The 27,740-nt window shown below is 38.6% G+C and overlaps 4 protein-coding genes across 4 annotated transcripts; 2 read left to right on the forward strand and 2 right to left on the reverse strand.

Moving 5' to 3' along the window:
* Positions 1–1,512: 1,512 nt before the first annotated feature.
* LOC104228857 (15.7 kDa heat shock protein, peroxisomal) lies at positions 1,513–3,337 on the reverse strand. Its single transcript, XM_009781403.2, has 2 exons — positions 2,973–3,337; positions 1,513–1,938 (listed from the first exon to the last, which is right to left on the reverse strand). Exons 1-2 carry the CDS (start codon positions 3,103–3,105, stop codon positions 1,640–1,642), a joined length of 432 nt encoding a protein of 143 aa, XP_009779705.1. The 5' UTR covers positions 3,106–3,337; the 3' UTR covers positions 1,513–1,639.
* A 3,126-nt stretch (positions 3,338–6,463) lies between these two features.
* Positions 6,464–6,841, forward strand: LOC104228858 (uncharacterized). Its single transcript, XM_009781404.2, has one exon. It carries the CDS (start codon positions 6,464–6,466, stop codon positions 6,839–6,841), a length of 378 nt encoding a protein of 125 aa, XP_009779706.2.
* Positions 6,842–7,405: 564 nt separating this feature from the next.
* LOC138889214 (uncharacterized) lies at positions 7,406–8,003 on the forward strand. The gene is made up of 2 exons (XM_070172485.1): positions 7,406–7,754; positions 7,924–8,003. The coding sequence occupies exons 1-2, from the start codon at positions 7,406–7,408 to the stop codon at positions 8,001–8,003; spliced, it is 429 nt and encodes a 142-aa protein (XP_070028586.1).
* Positions 8,004–12,229: 4,226 nt separating this feature from the next.
* On the reverse strand, positions 12,230–13,183 carry LOC138889215 (uncharacterized). Its single transcript, XM_070172486.1, has 2 exons — positions 12,950–13,183; positions 12,230–12,877 (listed from the first exon to the last, which is right to left on the reverse strand). The coding sequence occupies exons 1-2, from the start codon at positions 13,181–13,183 to the stop codon at positions 12,230–12,232; spliced, it is 882 nt and encodes a 293-aa protein (XP_070028587.1).
* Between the last annotated feature and the right edge of the window lie 14,557 nt (positions 13,184–27,740).

A 27,740-nucleotide genomic window follows, 5' to 3' on the forward strand; every position in this document is an offset into this window, starting at 1 on the left:
AGAATGATGATTTATGGGATCAATGTTTTGGGATAATCAATATTTATTAACTAATTTTGGAGGGAAAAATGGCCATTAAGCCAAATGTAAAATGAATGGCTTTACTGGTATTTCACCAGTGTGGTCATTGTTGGGCCACGCTGAGTTTGGCCGAATAACAACTCTCTATTTATAATGCAAAGTCAAAGATTTCTTTGTGGTCCCTTTTCTTTCTTTACTTCTTTGTCTTTGTGGAAGGTAAAGTGTCCCTCATTGGTGGTGGAAAGTCTTTTCCTTCTCTTTACATTGAATTGCTCTTTGTTGGCTTGTAATGAGCTAGTAAAACAGAGTGATTTTACTCACATAAAAAATTGATCCAGAAGGCAAAACAGGTCGATTTGCCCCTGCGCGCAAGATATACGCAGGGCTTATTCCAAATCTGGTTTTGTGTGTTAGCTTCTTTTTTTTCATTAGTTGACAAATAGAAAACTTAATTGCGTTCAGACCCAACCAGAGTATTATGCCTTATGGATAAGTATTAAATACTCCCAAAATTATTAATGTCATACTATAATTTATGTATTATAATTCCAACATATTTTGGGAGAGCTTCATGAGCGTTGCTCCGTTCTCCAATGTTTGAATCTGAGCTATATTCTGTGAGGACCAAACGGGCGTAACATCCTTGCCTTGCCATTGGATCTTTTTTTTTTTTTGTATGATTAGGAATATCAATGACAACTCTCAATTGTCACCGTCTCGGTTAGAGGTGGCAAATGGACGGATTGAGATCAGATATGAACGAGTCAAAAACAAGTAATACAAAAGCGAATAAATTATCCGACCTGATCGATTTTTAATACGGATAAAAATAGGTTAATTGGCGGATAATATGAATATCCATATTATTCATGGCTTCTTGAATATCTTAGTCTCCCAAACTTGAGGTGCCTCCAATTTGAGGCTTTACAAATATAAAAGTTAAATTCATATAATTTTTATTCATATTTGACCCGCATCTAAAAAATTCATTATCCAACATATTTTTGATGAATAATATAAATAGATAATTATTTTCTTTTAACCATTTTTTCACCACTAGTCTGGCCTCCTTTGCTATCACAGTAATATATAGTGTAGTAGGGACCGATCATATTCACATGGTAACACCTAGTGTAGTCGGACCAACGCCTAGTGTTGTAGGGACCGATCGTGTTTACACTTCCCCGAACCAAATTAAATGACCCCAACTTGATTGCTGCTAGAATCCAAAATTCAATTCATATATTAGAAAAATAAGTAATTCAAAAATAGATAAATTATCCAACCATACTTACTGATCATCTTGCCAAGAAGATAAAAAGTGTTTCCAAGAGAACAAGATCACAAATATAATTAAACCAAACAACGTTACCAAAAACATAATATTCTAGATATATAATCAAGAACCTATAATCAAGACTAATGGCATTTCAACAAGATCAATGGTTTAGTATATTGTAGTGTAAAATTAGGAAAGAGAAAAAGGAAAGATAGATAAAGTGCATAAGCTTAGATACAAATACTTTGATTATTCTACAACAATTTTGTTACATTCATTAAATTCCATAACACAACCTACACAAAACATCCTTATTTCCATTGTTCCATAACCAAGGTTTTACAGCTTACTGGTAATATTAATGTTCCTAACTTTGGATTGTTTTGAAGTTACATCTTTTGGAACAACAATGGTGAGAACACCATTCTCAACTTGAGCTTTGATTTGATCCACCTTCACATCATCCGGCAGCTCAATTTCCCTAAAGAAATCTCCTCTTCCTCCGCCTCTCTCCGCCACATGCCACACTATCTCCTTCTCTTTTCCGAGGAATTCGTCTTTTTTGCCGCCACCCTCCGCCTTCACCACTAGTACATTCCCATCTTCAACTTGCACCTTTATGTCCTCCTTGCTATAGCCTGTCAAATTTCATTCCACAACTTTGCATAAACCCTTTCAACGATTGCATCCTAACCGAAATCAAGAGTGGATCTATAGTACAACCATTACTACCAGTGACAAAGCCAGAATATTCAATAAAGGTGTTGAAAGTGTATTTTTTAGCAATAATAAGTAGTAATATTTTACCCTATAAACAGTACAATCTTTCAGCGAAGGGTGTTAAATTGATTAGTCTTGGTCACATAAAGCTTCACCCCTGACCACTACACCTCAATCTTAAAGTTACAATTGATTATATGATCATCATTAGTGGTGACAAAATGATTCAAAAAATAATAATTATCCACCCATATTATCCATTTCAAATAGGTTGGATAATAAACTATTTAAGAACAGGTTAAATATAGATAAAAATTATATTATACACTTATAAAATGAATACTAATAGGTTTAACTTTTACATTAACGCCTCAAATTGGGGATTCCTCAAGTTTAAGAGGCTAGAAATTCTTCCAAAAATAATTATATTTAAGAAGCCGTGGATAATATGAATATTCATAATATTCGCCGGTCAATTGTTTTTTATACGTAATAAATGTGGGCCGGAACAAATAATTTATTCATTTTTGCATTACTATTTTCGACCTGCCCTTTGCCACCCTAATCTCACTCATCCTATTTTGTCTCTCCATTTGGCCCTATGCCTCTCATTCCTAGGTGATCTTCCTCAAACTAGTAGTTTTTTGTTTTCCAGAAAATTCTACTTAGTGCTCGTTTGGATCGGCTTAAAAATTATTGATATTTGGCTTAAAATAAGCCCATTCAAATGGATTGTTAATGATGTGAATGGCAGACAATGTTATAGTTATTGAGGTATATTTTTAAGATCAAACAATTTTACTGAATTGAGTATGGTTGTCTAGGTAATAACATCTACTATACCAAAAATATCAATCAAGTCGATTATCACAATTGGTTATGACAATTTCTATTTACAAGTAGTTTCAAACAAAAGCAAATAAAAGTTGATTTTGAATAAAATCTACAATACCTGGGACATTGATTTTGAAGATGTGAGAATTAGGAGATTCAAACCAATCTAGAAGAGCAGCAGAACCAGAAGAGTTGCGATAAATTGTGGGACTCAATAAGAATCGTCTGAAAGGATCACCAAAAAGCGCCATTTCTACACTTTTTTTTCCTTTTTCTCTGCGTTTTTTCTCAATTTTTTTAATCTGTTGTGTACTTTTGAGGATAAGAGCGTCTTAAATATGTTGGAGATTTAATGGGGTATTTTCTGGAACTTCTGGAAGATTCTGCTTGGCTTATCGTTTTGGTACATTGGAGAAGATGATCTAAGAGATGATCAGCTGTAGAGATCCCTATGGTTATTGTTGTGGTCTTGAGTTAAAATTTGAGTTGGGCCTTAATGTGATTTGGTTTGGACTTTTAACTTTGAATCAAATATCTTGATCTAGTAATGATGGCCCAGTACTGCTGCACATTCCGAAATATTTGCACCACATGGCCTTTTTTAGTAGAAATGACACCAGGTAGCCTCTTTAAAGGGTTACTATTTAGGAATTAGCCAATATATCCTGAATTTGTCAGCTCAATTTTTCCGGAGTCCCATTCAGCTTTGTCACATTCTTCCGAACATTTCTCACCCATTGTTACTTCAGTTTTGCTGGGAACGTTCCGCAAAAGATTTAATTTTCTCGCTAAATTTTTTTCGGAATTAAGGTTTATAAGTTGTTGTATTTATCGTAGATATCCGATGTTTATATTATGTCTTTAGTCTGGTTAAGGATGAGCATGTCAATGTATGAATAAATAGAGATTTACAAAGCTCGAATTTGTTTTCCATGTAAGGATTTTCACGCAATTTCAGCAGTTCTTCCGCTTCCAGGACAAATTTGCATATTTGTGCCTCAATTTAATTCAGTATTAAAATGAAACGTGCTTAGATAAAATGAAATACATATGGTAAATTCACATAAATCGACCAATTTGCGAGACACGATCTATGGATCAATGTGGCACGTCCTAAGAATGGTTGTTTGTGCACTTCCTCCCTTATTTAAGGCAAATGTTTAAATTATGGTCATTTTAGCTTAGCGACCTGAATTTCGCATCTAGAAGCAGTTGGATAGATTTCCTTTTTTTTGCAGACAAATTTAACTCACTAGGCTAACATAAGACTAGGGGTGTCAATGGATATTCGAAAACCGACTAAACCGATCGAACAGTACCGTACCGAACTGATTTTTAGGTTTCTTTTAAAATTTATAATCGCACCGATAATTAGGGTAGGTTTTTTATTATATAAAAATAAGCAGAAAAAATACCGAACCGTACCGAATAAATTTTATATGTGAAAAATATATCTATTTGGTAAGTTTAAAAATAATAATGCATTAAATTTTCTTTGGGCCTTGGAATTATGAAAACTATTATAAGCCAACAAGTAATTAAACTCAAAATACTAATTCCTAAAAAATATTATGCTACTTCTACTTAAACTAAATTATTTCAAGTATCTGTATTAGCAAGATACAAAGTATTCTAGCGATTATGAGTAGAAAACTACAATGTATTGAATATGTTTCTTTTCATATAATTTAGATTTATCTTTTTGAATATTTTATTTTCTATAGACTTTATTCTTGAGTCCCATTTTGGTATATCTTTCAACTCGTGTGATTTATATTTTCTTTGTCTTTGTTTGATTTCTTTTACGTTGTTGTAAAATAATTGATGGATCTATACTCTAGCCGTATTTTTTTTTAATTCATCACCCTTTAGACAGTAAAAATGTCTAGAGAGTTTTGCTAAATCTTATAAAAGAACGTATGTTATTGCATTCTATTTCTACTTGTAAATTTTACATGATATTTAAAAAAATACCGAAAATTAATCTAACCGTATCGATACCGAAGAGAAACCGACATGATTGGGACGACTTCGAAAAGTCGAATTTTGGTTATACATAATAGAATAACCGAAAAAAATGGTATGGCACAAATTTTATAAAATAACCGTCCGAACCGAACCATTGACACCCCTACATAAGACTAATGCTTACTAGATGACTTTAGGGATCGTTTGGAACAGGGATAAAGATAATAATCTCAGAATAAAATTTTGGATTGTATTAATCCCATGTTTGTTTATACGTATTAGCTAATTTTGGGATAAATTTTATTTTATAATGGTGGGATTGATATGGAATAGTTAATCCTATGGGATATCGCACTATTACACCAAACAACCTCTTAATATATTAGAGATATAATCATTAAAGTATATTAGAGAGAATTCCTAATATTAGATAATCCTCAAGTACCGAGTACATAGCAAACACACCAGTAATGTATTTACATTTTCTCCTGAAGTTTGTGTTGGGTTTTGTTAGTTAAAATAAAAGAGGTGTGAATGGAAAATGGTGGAAAAAAAATGGAGGAAAATAAAATTTTGAATTAGTTCCTTTTCTCTCTTCGACTAACGGTCGACTTCGACCATCGCAATCTCTCTCCGACGAACGCCCTCTTCAGGTGAGTTGGTTCCGACCTCTCTGATCAGTGGCCTAGGTAGGTCATTTTCCCTATCTCATATTCTCAATCCTCTTGTTTAGCCATCTACTGCAGCAACAGTACTAAGGGCTCATTCATTAATTGGAAAATTTGTAAAAGTTTTCAAAGATTTAGTTTCACTGATAAGGTGTACTTTAGTTAGCTAAGATTTTTGTTGTTTTGCTTTCCTGTCTTCGTTTGCTGTCAAGGCTACACTAGTGGTAGTGGTGATAGCCCCTTTTGTGTACGTGGTATTTTCTGTATTTTTCAGGGAAATCCTCGGAGTTGCTGGAGATAAGTTGGGCGCACGCGCACAAGAAAAGGACAACAGCCTGGGTGAGTGTCAGCGAAGGGTGGTGGGAAGCTGGGCGTAAGTGTGCAACAATATCGAGTACATCAAATCAATCACAGGTTCTGTTCTCGGGGTTTGGTACCTCCCGTTTTACTGTTTCCCTTTTGGTGTTAGCTAAATTAATGTTACTTTAGTTTGCACTAATTCCATTTTACAACTAGTGTGCTAGTAGTTACTTGTTTCTTTCCAGTTTGGTTCGTTGATCGTTGTGTGCTAGCGAGTTTTCTTTAGCTTGTCGTAGGTGTAATGGCTGTAGTCTGGGATGATAGAGTAAGGGCATGTCCTCGGGTAGGGCAGAGTGTGAGGCGGTGGCCAGAGGGTGGGACAGGCGGTGGAAGAGGTAGAGGGGGCAATGGAGCCTATAGGTTAAGAATCGGGTCATGAAACATAGGTTCACTAACGAGTAAGTCTATAGGGTTGGCAAAGATCCTCCAGAAGAGGAAGATTAATATAGCGTGTGTTCAGAAGACTAGGTGGGTCGGATCGAGGGCGAAAGATGCAGATGTGTATAAGTTGTGGTACTCTGGAGTCCTGAGGGGTAAGAATGGAGTGGATATCTTGGTAGATAGACATCTCAGAGGATCTGTGGTAGAGGTTAGGCGGGTGAATGATAGATTAATGACTATCAAGTTGGTGGTTGGTGAGTGTACGTTAAATGTCGTTAGCGCGTACGTGCCGCAAGCTGGCTTGGATAAGGAGATTAAAAGGCACTTTTGGGAAGGGTTAGATGAGATCGTGCGTAGTATTCCGCCTGTCGAAAGGTTATTCATAGGAGGAGATTTCAATGGTCATATTGCGTCATCTGCAAGTGGTTATACTGAGGTGCATGGCGGCTTCGGTTTCGGGGAGCGGAACGGTGGGGGCACTTCACTATTGTACTTCGCAAAGGAATTCGAGCAGGTGATTGCGAACTCAAGTTTTCCGAAGCGGGAGGAGCATTTGGTTACTTTCAAAAGTTCGGTGGCGAGGACTCAGATTAACTATCTTCTCATGTGATAGAAGGTTGTGCGATGATTGCAAGGTTATCCCAGGTGAGACCCTCGCAACGCAACATAGGCTTTTGGTGATGGACATTGGTATTATGATACGGAGGAAGAAGAGGTCAGTACGAGGTCGTCCGAGGATTAGGTGGGGCGCCTTGACTGAGGATAAAGTTCAGGAGTTGGGAGGAAGGTTATCGGCTATGGGAGCTTGGAGGAGTAGTGGGGACGCGAACATTATGTGGTCGACGACGGCGGACTGTATAAGGAAGGTGGCGAGAGAGCTATTAGGGATATCTTCGGGCCGCACCTGTGGACACAAAGGAGACTAGCGTACGATAGGGTTCCTAGGGAGGTTCTATGGAGCTGCTTGGAGGCTAAAGGGGTTCCGGTTGCCTATATTAGGGTGATTAAAGATATGTATGATGAAGCTAAGAAAAGATTTAGGACGGTAAGAGGCAACTCAAAGCACTTTCCGGTTGATATGGGGTTTCACCAAGGGTCTGTGCTCAGCCCATTCTTATTTGCCCTGATGATGGACGCACTGACTCATCATATTCAAGGGGAGGTGCCATAGTGTATGCTATTTGCTGATGACATAGTTCTGATTGATGAGACACGAGGAGCCGCCAACGAGAGGTTGGAGGTCTGGAGACAGGCCCTTGAGTCGAAGGGTTTCAAGTTGAGCAGGACTAAAACGGAATACCTAGAGTGCAAGTTCAGCATCGAGCCGACAGTAGTAAGAGTGGACATGAGGCTTGACTCTCAAGTTATTCCCAAGAGGGGTAGTTTCAAGTACCTTGAGTCGGTTATTCAGGGGATTGGGGAGATCGATGAGGATGTCACACACCATATTGGGGTAGGATGGATGAAGTGGAGGTTAGCATCAGGTGTCATGTGTGACAAAAAAGTCCCAACGTTACTAAAAGGTAAGTTCTATTGAGTAGTGGTTAGGCATGCCTTGTTGTACGAGACTGAGTGTTGGCTGGTTAAGAAATCACACATCCAGAAGATGAAAGTAGCAAATATAAGAATTTTGAGGTGGATGTGCGGGCACACTAATATGGATATGATTAGTAATGAAGATATTGGGAGAAGGTGGGCGTGGCCCCCATAGAGGGCAAAATGCAGGAAGCAAGACTCAGATGGTTCGGGCACATTCAGAGGAGGAGCACTGATGCACCGGTGAGGATGTGTGAGCGACTGGCTGTGGTGGGCACGAGGAGAGGTAGAGGGAGGCCCAAGAAGTATTGGGGATAGGTGATTAGGCAGGACGTGGCGCATCTTAGGATTACTGAGGACATAGCCATTGACAGGGTATTGTGGAAGTCGAGCATTAAGGTTGTAGGTTAGGAGGAAGTTACGAATATTTCTACGGCACACCCGAGTAGGACTAGACAGTTAAGATTTAGTTTTAGGATGCTAGTGGTTATCTACTAATGCATGGCTTTATCTACTGGTTATTATTGTACTTTCCATCTATTTCGTATTTCCTATATTGCTATTATTTTATTATTATTCTATTGATGGTACTAATATATCGTCTCTTGTATCTTTCTTGAGCTGAGGGTCTCCTGGAAACAATCTCTCTGCCCCTCAGGATAGGGGTAAGGTCTGCGCATACAATACCCTCCCCAGACCCCACTAGTGGGATTACACTAGGCCGTTGTTGTTGTTGTTGTTGTTGTTGTTATTTTTACAAAGGAACTTTGTCCCTCATTGGATATAAAGAGATGTGAAAACATTGATTTCCATGGATTGATTGAAATCTATGTCAAGCTTCCGAAGAAATAACGAGAGAAGAGAGAAGGAGAGTTTTTCATTTCACAAACTGAAAAAGAGAAAATAATTTTTATATGTTCTAGAAGAGTCCAAAGTTTTTGCCATATACAAAATGGGCTAACTACTAAAAAGTCTAACTACTAAAGAATGACTAAAAAAATGGGCCTCACTAAATAAGTGGGTTGATATAAATAAATACAACAAATGGACTTCTTCTTTTATGTGGGGTGTGCCTCAACATCAGCAACAGTATTGTGGTCCAACTTCTTAACTCCAACACCCCCATCAAGGTGGAAGGTGACTGAACCCCCAGCTTGAGCAGTAAGGAATGATGGACAAGGCCAGTCAAAGGCTTAGTAAAGACATCAGCAAGTTGAGAAGTAGTAGGAACATGGTGCAAGGCAATAAGAACCTTATGAAGCTTTGTCCTAATGAAATGGCAGTCCACCTCAATGTGTTTTGTCCTTTCATGAAAGACATGATTCTTGGCAATGTGGATGGATGCATGATTATCATAGAAAACAGGCACATCAGCAGGAACAGGAGCACCAAAATCAGAAAGCAGCCTAACAAGCCAAGTGAGCTCACCAACAACCTTACTGATGGCCATATACTCAGTCTCAGTAGAAGAAAGAGACACAACATGCTCCTTCTTAGCCTTCCAACCAATAAGAGAACCACCTAAGAGAATGCAGAACCCAGTAACAGATATCCTGGTGTCTGGGCAGGCAACCCAGTCACTATCACAATAAGCAGATAGGGAAAGATGAGGGGAGCTGCTGATGAAGACCACAACTTCAGAAGAACCTTGAAGATATATGAGTATATGCAAGGCTGCATGCATGTGAGAGGAAGTAGGCTTCTGAAGATATTGACTGAGATGTTGTACAACAAAAGCCAGGTCTAGTCTAGTGTGAGTGAGAAAGTTGAGCTTACCCACCAGACTTCTATAGGTCTCATGAGAAGGAAAAGGATCACCCATATCTACCTTGAGCTTGACAGACAGGTCTTTAATAAACTTTTAATAAACTTTCTCTGATGAAGGAGCAGGCTATCAGAGTGGTAAGCAACTTCAATTTCAAGAAAGTAATTGAGAACCCCCAAGTCTTTGATCTTAAACTCATTATCCAGAAAACTCTTTAAATAAGTAATTTCTTCCAAATCATTACCATTGAGAATAATATCATCAATATATACAGCCAACAAGACAGTAGAAGAAGCAGACTTCTTAGAAAAGAGGGAGAAATCATTTAGAGAAGAAGAGTATCCCTTGGAACATAAGGCTTGAGACATCTTGGCATACCATTGCCTAGAAGCCCGTCTCAAACTATATAAGGACTTCTGAAGAAGGCAAACCAAGGGAGAAGAAGATGAAGCAAAACCAGATAAAGGGGTGGCTGACAACCCAGGGGGCAACTTCATATAAACCTCTTCATCCAAATCACCATGAAAAAAGCATTGTTGACATCAAGTTAAAAAAGAGGCCAATTTTGTTTGACAGCGATAGCAACAAGGCACTTAACAGTTGAAAATTTGACAACAGGGGAGAAGGTTTCAGTGAAATCCACACCCTCAACTTGGGTGTCACCCCTAATAACCAATCTAGCCTTATATTTTTCCACAGTCCCATCAGCCTTATACTTGATCTTATAAACCCATTTACAACCAATGGGTTTCTTACCTGGAGGTAGTTGAACTATAGACCAAGTATGATTGGCTTCTAAAGCTTCAAACTTCTTCCTCATGGCTTCCTGCCATGCAGGAATAGAGGCAGCCTACTAATATAAGGTAGGCTCTACCTCAGCAGTGTTAACTAAACTATGAAGACAAGCAGAAGAAGAACTGGGGCCAGACAGAGATGGAGGAAGGTTACAAACATAATGTTGTAGATGAGAAGGAGGAACATGAGTCCTGCTGAACCTCCTTGGAGCAGGTGGTGTGGGCAAAGAAGGAGATTGGTGTTGTGAAGAAGGAGGAGATGGGGAAGAAGGAGATTGTTGATGTGAAAAAGAAGGAGATGGTGAAAGGGAAGTAGGGGGTACATAAGTTGAAGAAGTATCATGCAAGGAATTGTTAGTAGGGAAACTCCAACTAGTAGAGGGGTTAAGAGGAAGAGAAATAGCATTGGGAATGGACACAGAAGAAGCAAAGGGAAAGACATTTTCATGGAAGACTACATCCCTGGATATTAGGGTAAGCTTAGTTTTTAAGTTGTATAATTTGTAACCCTTTTTAGACAATGGATATCCCAGAAAAACACAAGGGTCAACTCTAGGTTGAAACTTATCCCTATGACATTTGGGGACTGAGGCAATACAGAGACAACCAAATGTTTTAATATGGTCATAAGAAGGAGTTTGTCCAAAAAGTAACTCAAAAGGCATTTGTTGTTAAGAAGTTTAGAAGGGAATCTATTTATAAGATAGGTAGCAGTAAGCACACAATCACCCTAGAATCTAATAGGTAGGTGAGAATGAAAGAGTAAGGCTCTTGAGGTTTCTAATAGATATCTATGCTTTCTTTCAACCACACCATTTTGTTGTGGTGTGTGAGAGCAAGAAGTTTGGTGGATTATTCCATTTTCAGCAAAGAAATTACTGCCACAATTACTAGACCCAAGCTCAAATACATTGTCACTTCTAATGGTTTGTACAACAAATTGGAATTGTGTTTTGATAATGGCAATGAAAGCTTTGATAAGAGAAAAAGCATTGCTCTTGGACCCCATAAGGTTAGTCCAAGTAGCTCTAGTGAAGTCATCAACTATGGTTAGGAAATATTTACACCCATTATGAGTAGGAGTTCCATAAGGACCCCAGGTATCCACATGTATAAGTTGAAAATGATGTGTAGTTTTAATAGAACTATCAGGAAAAGGTAACCAAAGTTACCTTACTAATGGACAAACAGTACAAATGAAAGGATGTTTAGTGGAAAATTTACAAGGTATATGAGAAATTTCTTTCATCCTAACAAATGGTATATGCCCCTGTCTATTATGCCATAACATCTCCATTTTATTCAATTCAGAATTATATGTACAATGAGAACAAGAAACAGAATCAACAGCTAATGGAGAATGATATTTACAAGGAATATTTTCAACAAGTAAAGGGGCAATTATAAAACTAGACTGACATGCTATTGCATGAGATTGAAGAGAAGGGGAGGACTGCACAAGTCTGTAAATACCATTATCCAATTTATCAATTTCTAGTGGCCTCTTTAGTGAAGGGGCCTGTATTAAACAGGAAAACATAGTAAATAGGACAATAAAATCTAACTGGCAAACAAGTTTGGATACAGAGATAAGGTTGTAATGAAAACTAGGAATATAAAGGACATGATGCAATGTGAAGCAAAGGAATTGAATGGAACCAGTGCATATTACCTTGACCTTATAACCATTTGGAAAAGTAACTAAGTATGGTATGATTAATGGTTTAATGTCAAAGAGAAGGTCTTTATTGGAGGTCATGTGGTCAGTGGCCCCAGAATCTATAATCCAAATGCATTCATCTACTTTAGTTAACATGAAAGCACCATAAGATACATTTTTCATATAACTGGGTGGAGAGAAAGTACCAGCAAAGTTGGCAGATGCCATGAGGCTGGACTAGGGCTATGACTTTGAAATTTGTGTGTGTTGAAGCAGCATCATAAGTTGTGAATATTGATCCTTGGTTAACCCAGGAATCAAAGACTCTGACTCAGAAGACCCTTCAGCTGGAGAGTGAGAACTCTCAACAGTATTATGAAAACCAACAGAATTTGGATAACCCTGCACCTCAACATTTGCATCAGTCCTCTTACCCTTTGTAAATTTGAAACCTGGTAGGAACCCATGGAGCTTATAACATTTGTCAACCAAATGTCCAGGATTCTTGCAATACCTATTCACTATATTTGACTTGTTGAGATCAAAGTTAACTCTTTTATTGAACTGTTTAGGTGGAGTAGGTGTCCCTGAGAACTTGTTAGTGAGATGGGCATTGAAAGAGGCAGAATCAGTACAAAATTGGGATGGTAAGGATGCTTGTCTTTGTCTCTCATCCTGAAGCAAGATGTTGTAGGCAGTGTCTAGAGATGGAGGAGGATGCATCACAAGCAGATTAATCCTAACTCCAACATAGGTGTCATTAAGCCCCATGAGAAATTGATGCAACTTGTTCTCATCATCTTCTCTTTGGAGCTCAGATTTGGCAGCACATATGCAAGAACTACCACGAGATGCACGCATGAAACCCAATTCATCCCACAATCTCTTTAGCTTATTGAAGTAAGATGCTATATCTAAAGACCCTTGACTAGTGGATGCGAACTCTTACTTTATCTCAAAAACCTTGGTACCATTGACAGTACCATACATTTTATTAAGCCGAGTCCAAATACTTTGGGCAGTGTCAGAGTACTGGAAACTTTCAGCAATGTCTGGTGTAAAGGAGTTAGTTAGACAAGATATGACCATATTGTTACACCTATACCACTCCTTAAATTGAGGAGAATTTTCAGGAGGTTTGAAAATTGTTCCATAAATAAACCCTATCTTATTCCTAGCAGATTGGGAGACAATCATATTTCGTCTCCATCCCCCAAATCTAGTCCCAGAAAAAGGATTACTAACCAAAGAAATTCTCGAAACATCAGAAGACAGTAGAAACAAGGGACTCGAAGGGTCAGGTATGAAATTAGCAGAGGAACTAGCAGGTACAGAATCATCAACAATAATTAACCATTTTTGGAGTTCAATTACTCAGTGAGAAAATTTATAGAATTCAACCACAGCACATGCAGTCATATATCTTCACTACAATCAGTATCTAATAGATTTAAACAGCAAAAATGAGCTAGATAAGAGAATACCCTTCGTCTTTGCAACCGAAAGACGGTAACGGCCTTGAACTTGAAAGGAATCAAATCCTAACAGCTGGAAAATGAAAAATCCGAAGGAATCAACTTACTTCCACATCAATTTGATGAATCTCAGGTACGACAAACCTCTAAAACCAGCGATTGCGGAAGAAGACTCAATGAAATCAGAAAAACCCTAAATTTCTCAGCGAACAAGAAAACTCTGATGAAAATAGGTGAGGGAAACATCGCAAAGAAGATGTTGAGGAGTAGGAATGGAATCTCCGCTCTGATACCATGTGAAAGAAATAATTTCCATGGATTGATCGAAGTCTATGTCAAGCTTCTGAAGAAATAACGAGAGAAGAGAGAAGGAGATTTTTTCATTTCACAAACTGAAAAAGAGAAAATAATTTCTATATGTTCTAGCAGAGTCCAAAGTTTTTGCTCTATGCAAAATGGGCTAACTACTGAAAAAGGCTAACTACTAAAGAATGACTAAAAAATGGGCCTCACTAAATAAGTGGGATGATACAAATAAATACAACAAATGGACTTCTTCTTTTATGTGGGGTATGCCTCAACATCAGCAACAGTATTGTGGTCCAACTTCTTAACTCCAACAAGAGAAAGATTCTTGTGCTTGTATATGGAAGCACTAGCTCTTAAAGAGTTGAGAAGAGAGCAAACCTCGCGTCATCATCATCGTCGCTCGACTTTGGCTTGGACCAAATTTACTTTCCTTTTCCATCATTTGTGGGCTCAGATTTTTTTCTTAAACTAACATCTTCTTATTTTCTGGTTTTGAATACAGAATGCTAACAATTTGTACCTTTAGATGTATTTGTGTGTAGTTTACTAGTAGTCACATCTTCGCTAAATCAGAAAGCACATCAACTCCACAGGAAGTAGCATCTTCTCTCAACAACAAAGCATATTAACGTTGAAACCCACAAGAAGTAAAATGCATTTTTAAGACTTTGACTACTTGTTGAATCTTAACTGTAACAAACTGAAAAAAGAAAATAAAGGAAAGCAAAGAAATCAAATTGTTAAAACAAGGGAAGCATCCATGCAAACAAGACAATTCAAGATTTTGAAAAAAAGAGCAAATAATTAGTCGCAACTACCACTAATTAAAGGTTGTGCAAGGTTGGGATAAATAGAATCCCTCCACTCTTAATCAGAGATCTCATGTTCGAGCGTTGGAAATGAAAAAAATTCTTATAAGGAATGCAAACTCCTTTTATGTGCCTTATTCGAATCCGAATTAGTCGGGGCTACGATACGTGTAGACAATGCTATATATTATTCTGAAATTCATCCACTACAAAAAAATTGAAATTAGCTACGAACGTCGTCGCTAATCTGTCGCTAAAACCCTCGTAGCTAGCAGAATTTCATGATAATCCGTTGCTAATCTATCGCTAAATGAGATTAGCGACGGATTTTTCTATTTAGATACAAAATTTGTCCGTCACTAAAATCTGATTTTTTAGTAGTGATTGGACGATAATTGAAAAGCTTTTTGCATGCTTATCAGGTTGACCAATAGCTTTATAAATTGTAACAGGAGAAATCTATGTTTGACAATTCAGTTTTCAAACATGTTGACTTTATATTATCATCTAGAACTTCATGTTGAATAGTCTCATGACTACAACCGTTCATATATACCAAGTTAAAGTTAGATTAATTCCTTGTTTTTTTGGTTTGGCTGGAGATATGTGGTCTAACGGCCTAAGCTCATGGTTCATATTGTATGTTTTGGCCCAACAGACCTTATTAACTTGTCTCTTGGGTCGAGATATCATCAATTTTAAAAGCGTACACTATGTGAACTTGTATTTTTGTATTATATAGTATTTTGTGATTGCCTAAGGTGTTAAATATCGCCCCTCCTCGAAAGTTTGATAGCCTATAATCATGCTAGTTCTTCTCTTGACCAGTGACCTTAGGCATCGCATGTATTTATCTTATTTGATCTATTCTATTAAGTTATTAGGTTAATAAATATTGAAGGCTAAAGTCTAATTAACAAATTAAAGTTTGAGGGGTCATTCCGATATAAGTTTTAGTAATTTCTGACTTAATGGAAGGTGAGATATAAAAGGAACCTTTCTAAATCTCTAATACTCACGTTTTATCCATAAAAACCCTAATAGAAGGAAATGTCAAAAGGGAAAAACACAGTTTCAACGAAGAGAAATTGGATACGATTAATTCATATTCACGCTACAAAGATCTTTCTCTCATCAATTTGAGATTTTTCTATTTTTATGAGTCGAGCCTGAGAACTCTGATTAGAGTGAAAGGATCTCATCTATCCTAACACACCATTTGGTAATTTGTTAATGTATATTGTAAAAATAATGAAGTTTCACGATTTATATCCAATTGTCGATATCTAAAATTGTAAAAAAACCTAACGACCTAAATATAAGAAGGTGGACATGTTTGTATGCGGTAAAATCGGAGGGTCAAATTTTCCGTCGTTACGATACCGCGTAAGCACGTTTCAAAGGTTCGAGACTATGGTCGAGATTCACCCCTGAGGGCTATCGATGCTCAACCTCGGGCCAGTATAGACCGACAGTATGGTGAAAAAGTGGGGAGTTCCCAAGGCGCGTAACTAGAGCTGACAAAGTCTAGTGGGCTAGTTCAGACCCAATTCAAGGCATTAAATGGCTGTACCAGCCCCATATCTTTGTAATAAATGCATTTGTACTATGTTGGGATTCCCCCTCATATATAAAGGGGATCTTTGTCATTTTGTAGGGGACCGGATACTCAATACTAAATATACAAGAACATTATCTCTGCTCTCTAACATACTCTCTTGATCTCATTATTTTCATTTATTGCTTATATTCATTGTGTTCTATTTATTGTTCTTCATTTATTGCTTATCATTGATCATAAAGAGCCACCACCATAGCTCTCATAATTGTTAATTCTCCCTCGATTGCCCTAAGCTGGCCACCGGACTCAACCTCGAGGCCCCATTTACGCCAGCTCGAGGCCCAGATCTCCAGCCGTGTGGTTTGACTATCACATCGTTTTCAAGCTTTAATCTTTCTTTTCAATCTTTTACTTAGCATCCATTGCCTAATAACTAGCATAAAAATAGATCACGTATTTTTAAAACCACAAAATCAAATTTAATTGTTATTACCATTTTCACGGTAAACAGTTTGGCGCCCACCGTGGGGCTAAAAATAATAGTGATTATTTTCTTGCTGGTTTAACTACATAACGCAAGTTACCTTTCACACTTTTTCTTGTCCAATATCTTTGATTTCAGGTTAAAATGTCTAACTCAGTAAACGCACATGAAAACAACAATCTTGAGGACCATGGAGAGAATGGTGTGGATGTTCCAGGTGTTGGTGTACCACCAAGAAACCTTGAGAATGCACTAGAACCAATTCCCGTGGACGCGGTCTCATGCGATGTCCAACAGTCGATATAAGCTCCCATACTAACAGGAGCATACATCCAGGAGATCAACAAAAAGTCCAAAAAATCTCAGCTCGGGAGGAACAGGAGGTTAGCCTTCACATTATTTTTGAGATGTTGTAGGCAGAACAGTTGGCAATCGCTCAGTTGTAGAGCCACAAAAAAACCCCAAGTACAATGGCCCCAGGAACGACCCCTCGGACCGAACAAGCACTAAAAAGATCAAGCAACAACAGGTCGGCAACCAACCCCTCCATCGTAAAGATGCTCGAGGACCTCACCAAGAGGATCGAGTAGGGCGAGAAAAAGATAGAAACCAACGACAAGAAGGTCGAGACCTACAATTCCAAGGTCGACCAAATTCCGGGCGCACCCTCGATCTTGAAGGGTGTGGATTCAAAGAAGTTCATACAGAAGTCGTTCCCGCGGGAAGCGGCTACAAAACCCATTCCAAAGAAGTTCAGAGTGCCAGACCTTACAAAGTACAATGGAACCTTGAACCCCAACGAACACGTCACTGCTTACACTTGTGCAGTGAAGGGCAACGACCTAAAGGACGACAAGATCGAATCCGTCCTACTGAAAAGTTTGGAGAAACGCTTTCAAGGCGATGATGTGGTATCACAACCTGGCCCCAAATTTGATAGATTTATTTTCCATGCTGGCAGATTCTTTTATAAAAGCACATGCTAGTGCCATCAACGTAGCTACAAGGAAATCCAACACCTTCAAAATCAAGTAAATAGAAAACGAAATGCGTGAGAGTTCGTTTCTCGCTTTCAAATGGAACGAATGGAACTACCACCAGTCTCCAACGACTGGGCAATGCAGGCCTTCACTCAAGGTTTGAATGAACGAAGCTCGGTGGCTTCGAAACAACTGAAATAGAATTTGGTTGAATACCCCGCCATAACTTGGTCAGATGTTCACATCTGATATCAATCGAAGATCAGGGTCGAGGACAACCAATTAGGAGCCCCCTCGGGCTCGGTGTATCCAAGAAGGCTTCTGGTGAAGGAGCCAAAGACAAACAAAAAAAGGTACTAGCCATACACCAAAGACAGGAGAAATGCCCCGAGGTGTAACATACCCCGGAATGATTGAAGAACGAACAGAGGATAGAATCCTCGGGGACTCATCAACAGAGCTGGGTTTGATAGGCATATGAGGCCGACAGAGGCGCCCCACTTGTCGGAATATAACTTCAATATCGATATTTCAGATATCGTGTTCGCCATCAGTAAGATCAGAGACACCAGGTGGACAAGGCATGTTCAATCATATCCTTCACAAAGGAACCATAATTTAGTATGTGAATTTCACAACACGCATGGTCATAAGACCGAAGATTACCGACAACTTCAGGAAGAGGTAGCCTGACTACTCAGCAAAGGTCACCTCCGAGAATTCCTCAGTGACCGAGCCAAAAATCAGTTCCGAAAAAAAAGCGACCAAGAAGAACGAAGCAGATGAGCCGCAACATGTATAAACATGATCATGGGAGGGGACGACATCCCATAAGAACACACTAATAGGAGAACAAAAATATCTATCACCAGAGAGAAAGGAACTCGAGGTTACATACCCGAGGACGCCCTCACATTCAGCGATGAGGACATCGAGACCTTGTCTCAGCCTCACAACGACGCACTGGTAATTTCTTTCCTTCTGAATACATTTCAAATTAAACGTGTCCTTGTGGATCCAGGTAGTTCGACCAACATCATAATGTCAAGGGTCATGGAGCATCTCAAACTGCTCGGCCAGATTGTGCCCGCCTCTCGAATCCTTAACGGATTCAATATGGTGAGCGAGACGGCCAAAGGGGAGAACCCTCCCAGTCAACGTGGCCGGCACTATCCAAAATACCAAATTCCACGTCATCAAAGGAGACATGAGGTACAACGCTTTGCTCGGAAGGTCGTGGATACATTGCATGAGAGCATTACCATCAACCCTTCACCAAATGATGAAGTTTCCGACAAAGGACGGAATAAAAACCGTGTACGGCGAACAACATGCAGCAAGGGAGATGTTTGCGGTACACAATGTGGCACCGGTACCGTCGCCTCTGACGTCAAAGAAACCATAGGACAAACAAATAGCAAAATAGCAATCACGAGACACATTCTCAGCTATACCCAAATAAACAAATAAAGGGTCGTACCTTGTCCTCGGAGCAAATATTGAAGGCCTACCAAGGCTCAAAGCACCATCGCCACTAAGGTATAATCATCCCCTTTTTTTATTTTCACTTCACACTAACCTTTATGCAGGTGTCCGACCGAGATAGTTGAAGCACTATCCAGCTCGAAGACCGTAAGATTTCAAAGCATACGTTGAACTCTTTTCCTTCAACCCAGGTTTTTATCTCGAAAAGGGTTTTACCGGCAAGGTTTTTAATGAGGCAACACCCATATGCTACCTAAGGAAGACTCTACAAGTATTCAAGGTTTCTTTTTGATCAACCTCGAATACTGGGGGCATTCCCCCCGAAAAGTCACCTACTTAGAGAAGCCAAGATATGCTGAACGGGGTATCGATAGGAAAATAATGTACCGGGCCAAACAGTCAAACGAACTGTGTACGTATAGAATAACCGAGCCCTCAATAGCGAAAACATGTATACTTGCACCAAGTAATCAAAGAATACTTTCCCTTTCATCAAAGCATTTCGTGTTCCAAAGAAGCTCGGTGTTTTTTTGCAAAAAACGGCTATATGACTTTCGAAATATAAGTCGATATGTAAGACCTCAACGGCATGCAAAAACTTATAAGACCTTACGAAAGGCTAATCGGTGCCAACCCTGCACTACTACAAAGTAGCGAGAGTGGTCGAAGCAGCTTTTACCCGAGAAGGTCGGGATCGATTTCCACAGGGAGATAGAAATGGGAATTGGGTTTCTATCTAAGTTAGAGATGCGTAATTGCTCTTAATTGCACTTCTAATTGTGAGCACGTGATTTTTGCCCTATATGTATTACTCCAACAAATTCAAAACAAAATAATTTCTTTCAGTTTGTTGGATTTCGTAGCATTTTCTTTTAATTATTTGCATTTGTCTGTGCACGTTTATTTTATTTAATTCATGAAAAATACAAAATATGTTGCATTTGCATTTAGGTTTAATTTTTACATTTTAGGATTAATTAGAAAATTAATTGTTGCACGAAATGGAAAAATCACAAAAAACAAAAATAGTTTACTTTGCACTTTTAATTTTAATTTTCAATTTCAAGTAGTTTTTTTACTTTCTTATTAATTATGACAATTATTGTTTGGGTTTAATTAGTGTTTTGATGGGGTAATTAGATTTTAGGATTTAATTTGATTTTTAATTTGGTTTTTAAAAAAAGAGAAAGAAAAGAATTATTGAAAAATATTTTGATTTGAAAATAAAAGAATATATAGACATATTGGGCTGCCTTCAGTTAAAATAAGCAGGCCCAAAATCCTTTCCCCTTACCCGTTCAAATCAGCCCAAACCCGTGTCCAACCCGGTCCGGCTTTCCCCCTCAACCAAACGACATCGTTTCAGCTCCTTTCATCTGGACCGTTGAATTGATCTGATTGGACAGATCAGAAATGGGGAGGTGAGGATATTTATATGTCCAAACGTTGCCCCACCCCCCTTCATTCCATCCCGTTCAGCCCTCCCCTGAGACTCTCACCAATAAACCCTAGCCCGCCGCCTCTTTTTTCCACCGCTCCAAGCCGGCGGCACCACCTCCGATGACCACCATATTCACACCTTAAACTCCCCATCCCTTCCACAATCCCAATCCACAACCAACTTCGTTCGAACACACTCAGAATCCCTTGAATCTGAGGTTGAAGTCACAAACCCTAGCGCCGCCCTCATTTCCTCTGGTGGCAGCGCCGCCTCTGTTCACTACCAAATTGATACCATAGAACTGCCATAACCCCCTTGTACCAAATCCACACTCCGTTCCCCTCGAATTTTTCTAGAACATCTCGAATCTTAAGTCTAAGGTTCGAGCCTCAGAAGCCAAAGCTGCACATGCAACGGTGTTTTTCCAGCTTTTATGAGTGTTCCGGGCCAGTTCTACCAAGGAATAGCATTATTCGACAAAGAACAAGTAGTTGACGATATTAAGGGTTTAAATCGGAAAGTCAGTCGAAGGGTCGAGCCCGAGTTGGTGAGTTTCTTTCTTTCCTTTCGTTTACGCTTGTGATTCCTTCATCTTTCTTTCCTCTTCTCTTCTTCTCTTTCCCTCCGGTTAATTAAAATAAAATTGAACGAGTTTTCTAGCTGAGATCGAGTACTGTCCGTTTTGTTCTGTCTCGGTTTTCCGTTCCAAGTTGGTTCTGTGATTTTTGTTTGGTCGGTCTAGTTCTTTTGTTGACATCACGATTAATTTCTGATTTCATTTTGCTTGTTTAGCCCTGTTAGTTTAATTAGGATTATATGACAATTTAGTCCCTTAGCTTAGGTTTTAAGTTTTCTGAAAGTTGTTTTAGTCATTTTCCTGTTGTTTGCCATAGTCTGCTCAACCTGGGTTCATTTCATTTGGGTTCTGAATTCATTTCATAAACCATTCTAAAGAGTTCGAATGGATTTTTCGAGCCCAGGTCTGGTTTGATCATTGGGTCATTTGACCCATGACCCATTTGAGGTCCCAGGGGTAATAAACAGGGTTGTTAAGGGTAATATGGGTAGTATAGGTAGGGGAATTTTATATAACTGAACTAGGAAGCTTCCTAGAAGCTGGGGTGGGGGCTATTTTGAAATTCTGAGGTTTACACTAGGGATTTCTAAGCTAAAATAAAAATTTTAGAAGGTTTTAAGTGCAAATTTTGAACTCTTTGAGGCTGCCCTAGTAGCTTGCCTATAAAGGCATTGTTACTTGAGGCTCAAGGGAGATTTTAGAAGAGATAAAAAATCCAGAAAATAGAAACGACAAAAAAAAATTCTATTGTTTCATTGAATTCCAGTGATTTTCTGATTCTTTTTCAAACGTCTGAAAATAGTAGTTCCTCATTGTGGGATTCAAAAGGGTTTAAGTTTGGGTTTATGAAAAGCTGGTTTGAAGTATGCTGGATTATAGCTTAATTGAAACTAGTTTCGACCTGCTGTGTATCATTTCGATTTGAAATTGGTTTTCATTGTTACACTGCTGCTGTGAGCTGAAGCTTTGACCCTTAATCATCTCTCTTCTTTTGTTTTGACTGTTGTATCCAGGTATTCCCTTCACACCATGAATGAGAAATGAAGTTCTGGCTAAACTATGATGTTGTTTATGAATTCAAGTTGAGGAAGTCGATCAATGCTAACACTCTATTACCTATTGGCTATGTGACCTTATCTTATTTTGGTTTGATGTCCATTTTTTATTTAATTTAGCTTCTTAAGTGTAACCATTCATGTCACCTGTTCTGGTTTAAGTATTGGATTTGAGTTTGTTTGAGCATAGTTGCTTCAAGGACTGTTTTAAACCTTTAAATGGTATTGTTCAAGGCTATTAAGCCTGCTATATTGTGGATCTTGAAGTGGACTCATGTGTGTTGAAGTTGTTAATGAACATTATGCTTGAAAATAGCACTTCTTAGCTTCAGACTGATTATGCGTTCAACTAGTAGTGATTTTCCTCTGTTTTCTGTTTTTGCTTCTTAAGCTTTAGTGTTGTTTGGAAAACTCAAGTTTTACTAGGTGTTGAATTTACTGGTTTAATGCAAGTTTTTCTAGAAACTAGAAGACTGTTATGGCTAATGGTGTCTGTTGTTTTTACTCTCAGCTTATCACTTCGATTCTTAAAGGTTGGGATGGGTTTAGTCGAAAAGGTTGATTACTTAGTTCAGAAATTGAAGTTTCGTTACTGCTATTGGTGCAATTTGTTGAACTCTTATGCTAATGGAATAAAATTGAATTGATTCACTTCTGTTACGTAATGCATTATTCCAATAATGGATTGAAGTGGTATTTGAGATCAGGCGTTGGTTCTTAATTTCTACTACTAATTTTGCACCTTAACTTGAGCTACAGAACGAACTCCAATTTGGATATGTTTATGATACATTGTTTAGTACTTGTCTGTAATAATTCAAGATGGGAAAGAGCTGGTGTTACACTAAATACAGCTCAGGCATATAGAAACGGTAGGATAAAATGAGTCCGGAATATTGATTTACTTTATTAACTTAAGTGAATTATAGCTAAATGAATAGGAAAATCACGGGCACTCTCTCTATGTGTTTGTGCTAATTTTGTACACGTGATTTTAACTAGTTGTTGACTGATTGACTTGTCTCTCTTTTGGATCAATATTTTGGTTTAGATTCAATAATATTTATTGTGATGCGAGGAGTATGCCGAGGACGTTTTTTAGTCTTATATTTTGGTATATTTGTAAAGTTTGTCTTCGTTGTAGGGAACTGATTAATACCAATAATTTATGGCCCTCCAAATGTAGTTAAAATTCCCTTTTAAAGTTGGAAGTCGAGGTGCGCCATGCCGAACAAAAGTCTTCAAATACATGGCCCTCGCAAAATTGCAAACGCGTATTTGCTTTGCACGCGTAATTAAATTACCTTCCTAAACTCGGGTGCGCATTTCATGTGACCCAAATCCAAATCCTAAAACGTTGAATAAAATGTGTTCCGGATTGCAGGTGCATTTCATGTGGCGCGATCCAAAGGCACGTTTTAAACGACGTTCAATCTTCTTTATAAATCAATTAAAAGCGGTTAAAAGTTAAAATGCACATAGGTTAAAAGTTTTTTTAAATCAAATAATTAAGCCAAATATAATAGTTGAGCGACCGTTCTAGAACTACGGAACTCGGGAATGCCTAACACCTTCTCCCGAGTTAACAGAATTCCTTACCCGGATTTCTGGTTCATGGACTGTTAAACAGAGTCAATGTTTTACTCGATTCGGGATTCAATCGGTGACTTGGGACACCATAAATCTCCCAAGTGGCGACTCTGAATCTTTATAATAAATCCCATTTCGATTGTCCTTTAATTGGAAAAACTCCCTTATATTATACCTTTCCGGGGTGTAGGTAAAAAGGAGGTGTGACAGCTCTAGCGACTCTGCTGGGGATCGAACCCAGAATCTCTGGTTCAGGGTTCAAGAATTCGAGCTTAGAATAATTGTTATAGTTGGCTTTATCCATTATCTGATTTTGTTACATGATTTGGGCCTAATGTGCTAATTGATTGCTTTTACCGCTTTGATATTCCGTGAACTGTATATAAACTGTTGTGAAACCCCTCCTCTCTCCGAGTCTTCTAAATCATGAAGAAGTGTGCACTTTGTGTGACTTCTTTTCTGTTAGAGTCATATCCCAAATTTAGAACGAGGTTCGGACAAGTTGCAAAGCCGGTGAAGCTTCTGTATTCCCGGTACGCTGCCCCCTCGGCTCGAGCTGTCCGCTCGGGTAAGCCAAGTCTAGAACAATAAACCCCAGGATTTAAACCTAGTATAACAATACCTCATGCAAGATCTCTAGTAGGAACGTTTGTTTGCATCATGTGCATTTTGGCTTTGGAGGCTTAACACAGGGGTTGGGTCTGTCTAGGACAGGTACACCCGAAACAAAAAGACCATCCTGATGCATCCTACGTGCTACTTGTGCATTTATTTGCTTCGGACTTGCATGCTGACCGACTTATGAATATTGGGAAAAGTTGAGGAAAGAGAAATAGCAGTATGAGGGCTAAAGAGAGTTAATCGCCTCTTCTAAAAAAAACAATCTCCAAATATTGTCGAAACTCTGTCGAATTTTTGAGAAAATAAAAACAAAAAAAAAGAGGAAAAACAAAAGTTGGTGTTTTCAAAAAATAGTTTTATTTGCCAATGAAATGAAAAAAAAAGAGAAAAAAAGTCTTGTTTTCAAATAAAAAAATAGTTTGTTTTATTTGCTCGAGCTACGCCAGTTTGATTCTCACAGGATATGAGATACGTAGGCAACCCCATCGGGTCCAACTTCCTTTTTGCAAAAATAGCCCAAAAGCCCAAAAATTCTACTTTAATTTGAAAATAATCAGGGCGATGCCATTCTTGTCAGAAATAGCCGAATGTCCCTAAAAAGGGCACCGGAAGGCTGTTTTTGCAAGAACATCCACTTTTGGTCACTTTTAAAGGTTTTTGACTGGTTAGCCGACACAGCCTTAAAATCTTCGTTTTCAAAGTGCTGAAAGGCCGTGTTGGCAAGGCCGGATGTTTTGTGGAAAATTTTGAAAACGGTCTTTTCTCTTAAGTCAAAATGAGTCATAGTTTTCTTTTAATCAAAATCTCCTTAATAAATGTGCAGGATGAGCACAAATCAAAATGAACCTTTCTCAGTCCGTGAAGAGATCCCTTTGGAGCTACATATGTGGTGGCATGATTTGGGGGACGACAGCAGAAAAGTTGTAACAAAAGCATTGGGCGGTCTTATTGGGCTTTTAAAGGTTAAGCCCAGAAAAGATGTGATTGAGGCCTTGATACTGTTTTGGGACCCAACACATAATGTGTTCCACTTTGCGGATTTCGAGCTAACTCCTACGCTGGAAGAGATAGCAGGCTATGCCGGGTTGGAAGGGAATCTTAGAAGTCAGTACCCGGTAGCACCAAGAGTAGTGACCCCTCACAAAGTTTTGGACTTGTTAAGCATCAGTCGGGACATCCGAGACAGAAATTTGGCCAAAGGATTTTGTACCTTCTACTTTCTGTACCGACGATACGGGAATCCCCGTGGCTTCGAAAAACCAGATACTGGTCTTACTCATGATGGGAATCAAGACAAGTGGGAAGCTCAGAGAGGATTAGCTTTCATAGTGGCGTTCCTGGGTATTTTGATTTGCCCGAAAAAAGACGGGAACATAGACATGGGGTTAGTAGGGATAGCTAACTTTATGATGAAAAGGCAAATGGGACTATAGTTCCGCTGATCTTGGCAGAAATTTACCGAGATCTTACTCGTTGTCGAGAAGGATCAAAGTTCTTTGAAGGGTGCAATATGCTATTACAAATATGGAAGGAGGAACACCTTTGCCACCGTCCCGGATACTTGAATTGCGGTATGACTAGTCTCGAGTGCATTGAAAAACATGAAAAGCGAATAGAGGGTTGTGAGTTTCTAGATGGTACGGAAGCATGGCATGCTCATCTGAGATATTTGACCGCAAATAAGATCGAATGGACATTTGGTTGGCTTTCAGCCGACGAAGTAATCTATATGTCGGCCGAGGTGTATTTTTTGCTGTTGATGGGTCTTCGGAGTATCCAGCCTTATGCTCTGCATAGAGTCTTGCGTCAGTTGGGCTGATACCAGACCATCCCACACGATGAAGATTTGAGTCAGCAAGTCATTGAGTTAGATCCAAAAGCTGCCTTCCCAGAAGAGAACGTGCGCCGGATTTGGCATCCTTTTGGTGCTTTATTTAGACTAGTTGGCATTTGGGATAATGTCAGCTTTCATTTAAGGGGGTAGACCCTACCTGTTATTTATTCGGATGACTGTATATATATTTGATACATTTTTATGCTTTCTTGATTTTTCATATTTGGTCTATATATAATTCTGATATTTTGTTACATTTATCGTACTTTTATTTTACTTTGGCTCTATATATAAAGTTATGTTTCATTGTACATATTCATCCCATCTATTGTATATTCAAATCCCCTTTTGTATATATTCATTCTATTTTCCGCAAATTTTTTGTTCTTAGCTTCTTATTTGTGATTCGTAGCTTCTTGTTTTCAAAGTTTGCAATAAGCCTTTGGTTTTCTTAATGCCACGGTTCTTTCTAAAGGAGGAGTGTTGTGTGAATTGGGTGGCACTTCCCAATGATGGATGGTGTGACAACCTTCTTAAGGGTTTGAGTCTATTTTTCTTTTCGTTTTTAGTGGATTGGTAGTTAAGGGTACCTCAAGCAAAGCTTCACTTGGGCCTAGCATATTTACCTTTGATCTCATGGTCAAAAACAAATTTTTGTGTTTAAGATGGTGAAAGTCATGACCTTTAGACTCTTGTGTTGACCGATAATCATCAAGTGGTTTTTCGGGACCATTATGTGCTCAAATCGTATCTAAGGTCATTGTGGGCTCCCGACTCTATGTCTTTAGCAATCCCTTAGCTTGTGTGGTGAGTAATTGCAATTGTAAGTCCAAGTCCCGAGCCATTGGTCTAAAACTTGCCCTGAATGTTTGTTGAGGCGAAATCATAAGTGAATTTTGACTTGAGACATGATTATAGGCTCTCTTTGATCCAAATGATAGTTTGAACAATTCTATAGCCTACCAATGATATGATCCCTAGTCAACCCTTTTGAGCCTTTCAAGAACCATGATACAAGCTTATACCCGTTCTAAAAGATACCCTCTCTTGGTACCCAATCTTTCCTTTAGCACATGGCAAAAGTATAAGTTTGGGGGAAAAGACGAGGATTGCTACAAAGTGGTAAAAAGGCACAAAAATGAAGAAAAGAAAAGATATTGAAAAAGAAAGAAAAGCAAAAAGACAAAAACAATAATGATCAATGTGAAAAAGAATAAAAAGTGATTCAAGAAAAAATAAAGAATGAAAGGTGTGGAAAGTTGAAAGAGGAGAAAAAGGTTTTGAAGTACAGAAGAAAGAGTGACAGTGTGTCTCTCAAACCCCTTAGAAAGAAGTGAAAATGGCTCAAAGAGTCAAGTGAATGGATGCCAAATAAATCAAAAGAAGTGTTTAAGGGAAGATGGAACCCACTTAGACCAAAACATTTCCTACCCTGAACCAAAAGCCTTCATAATGTCTCCACAAAAGTCCAATATGATCTTGAGTTCAATGAAGCTTGCATTAGTGGATACTCACATAAGGGGACAGCTTATG

This window comes from Nicotiana sylvestris, chromosome 4, assembly GCF_000393655.2.
Source record: "Nicotiana sylvestris chromosome 4, ASM39365v2, whole genome shotgun sequence".
NCBI lineage: Eukaryota > Viridiplantae > Streptophyta > Magnoliopsida > Solanales > Solanaceae > Nicotiana > Nicotiana sylvestris.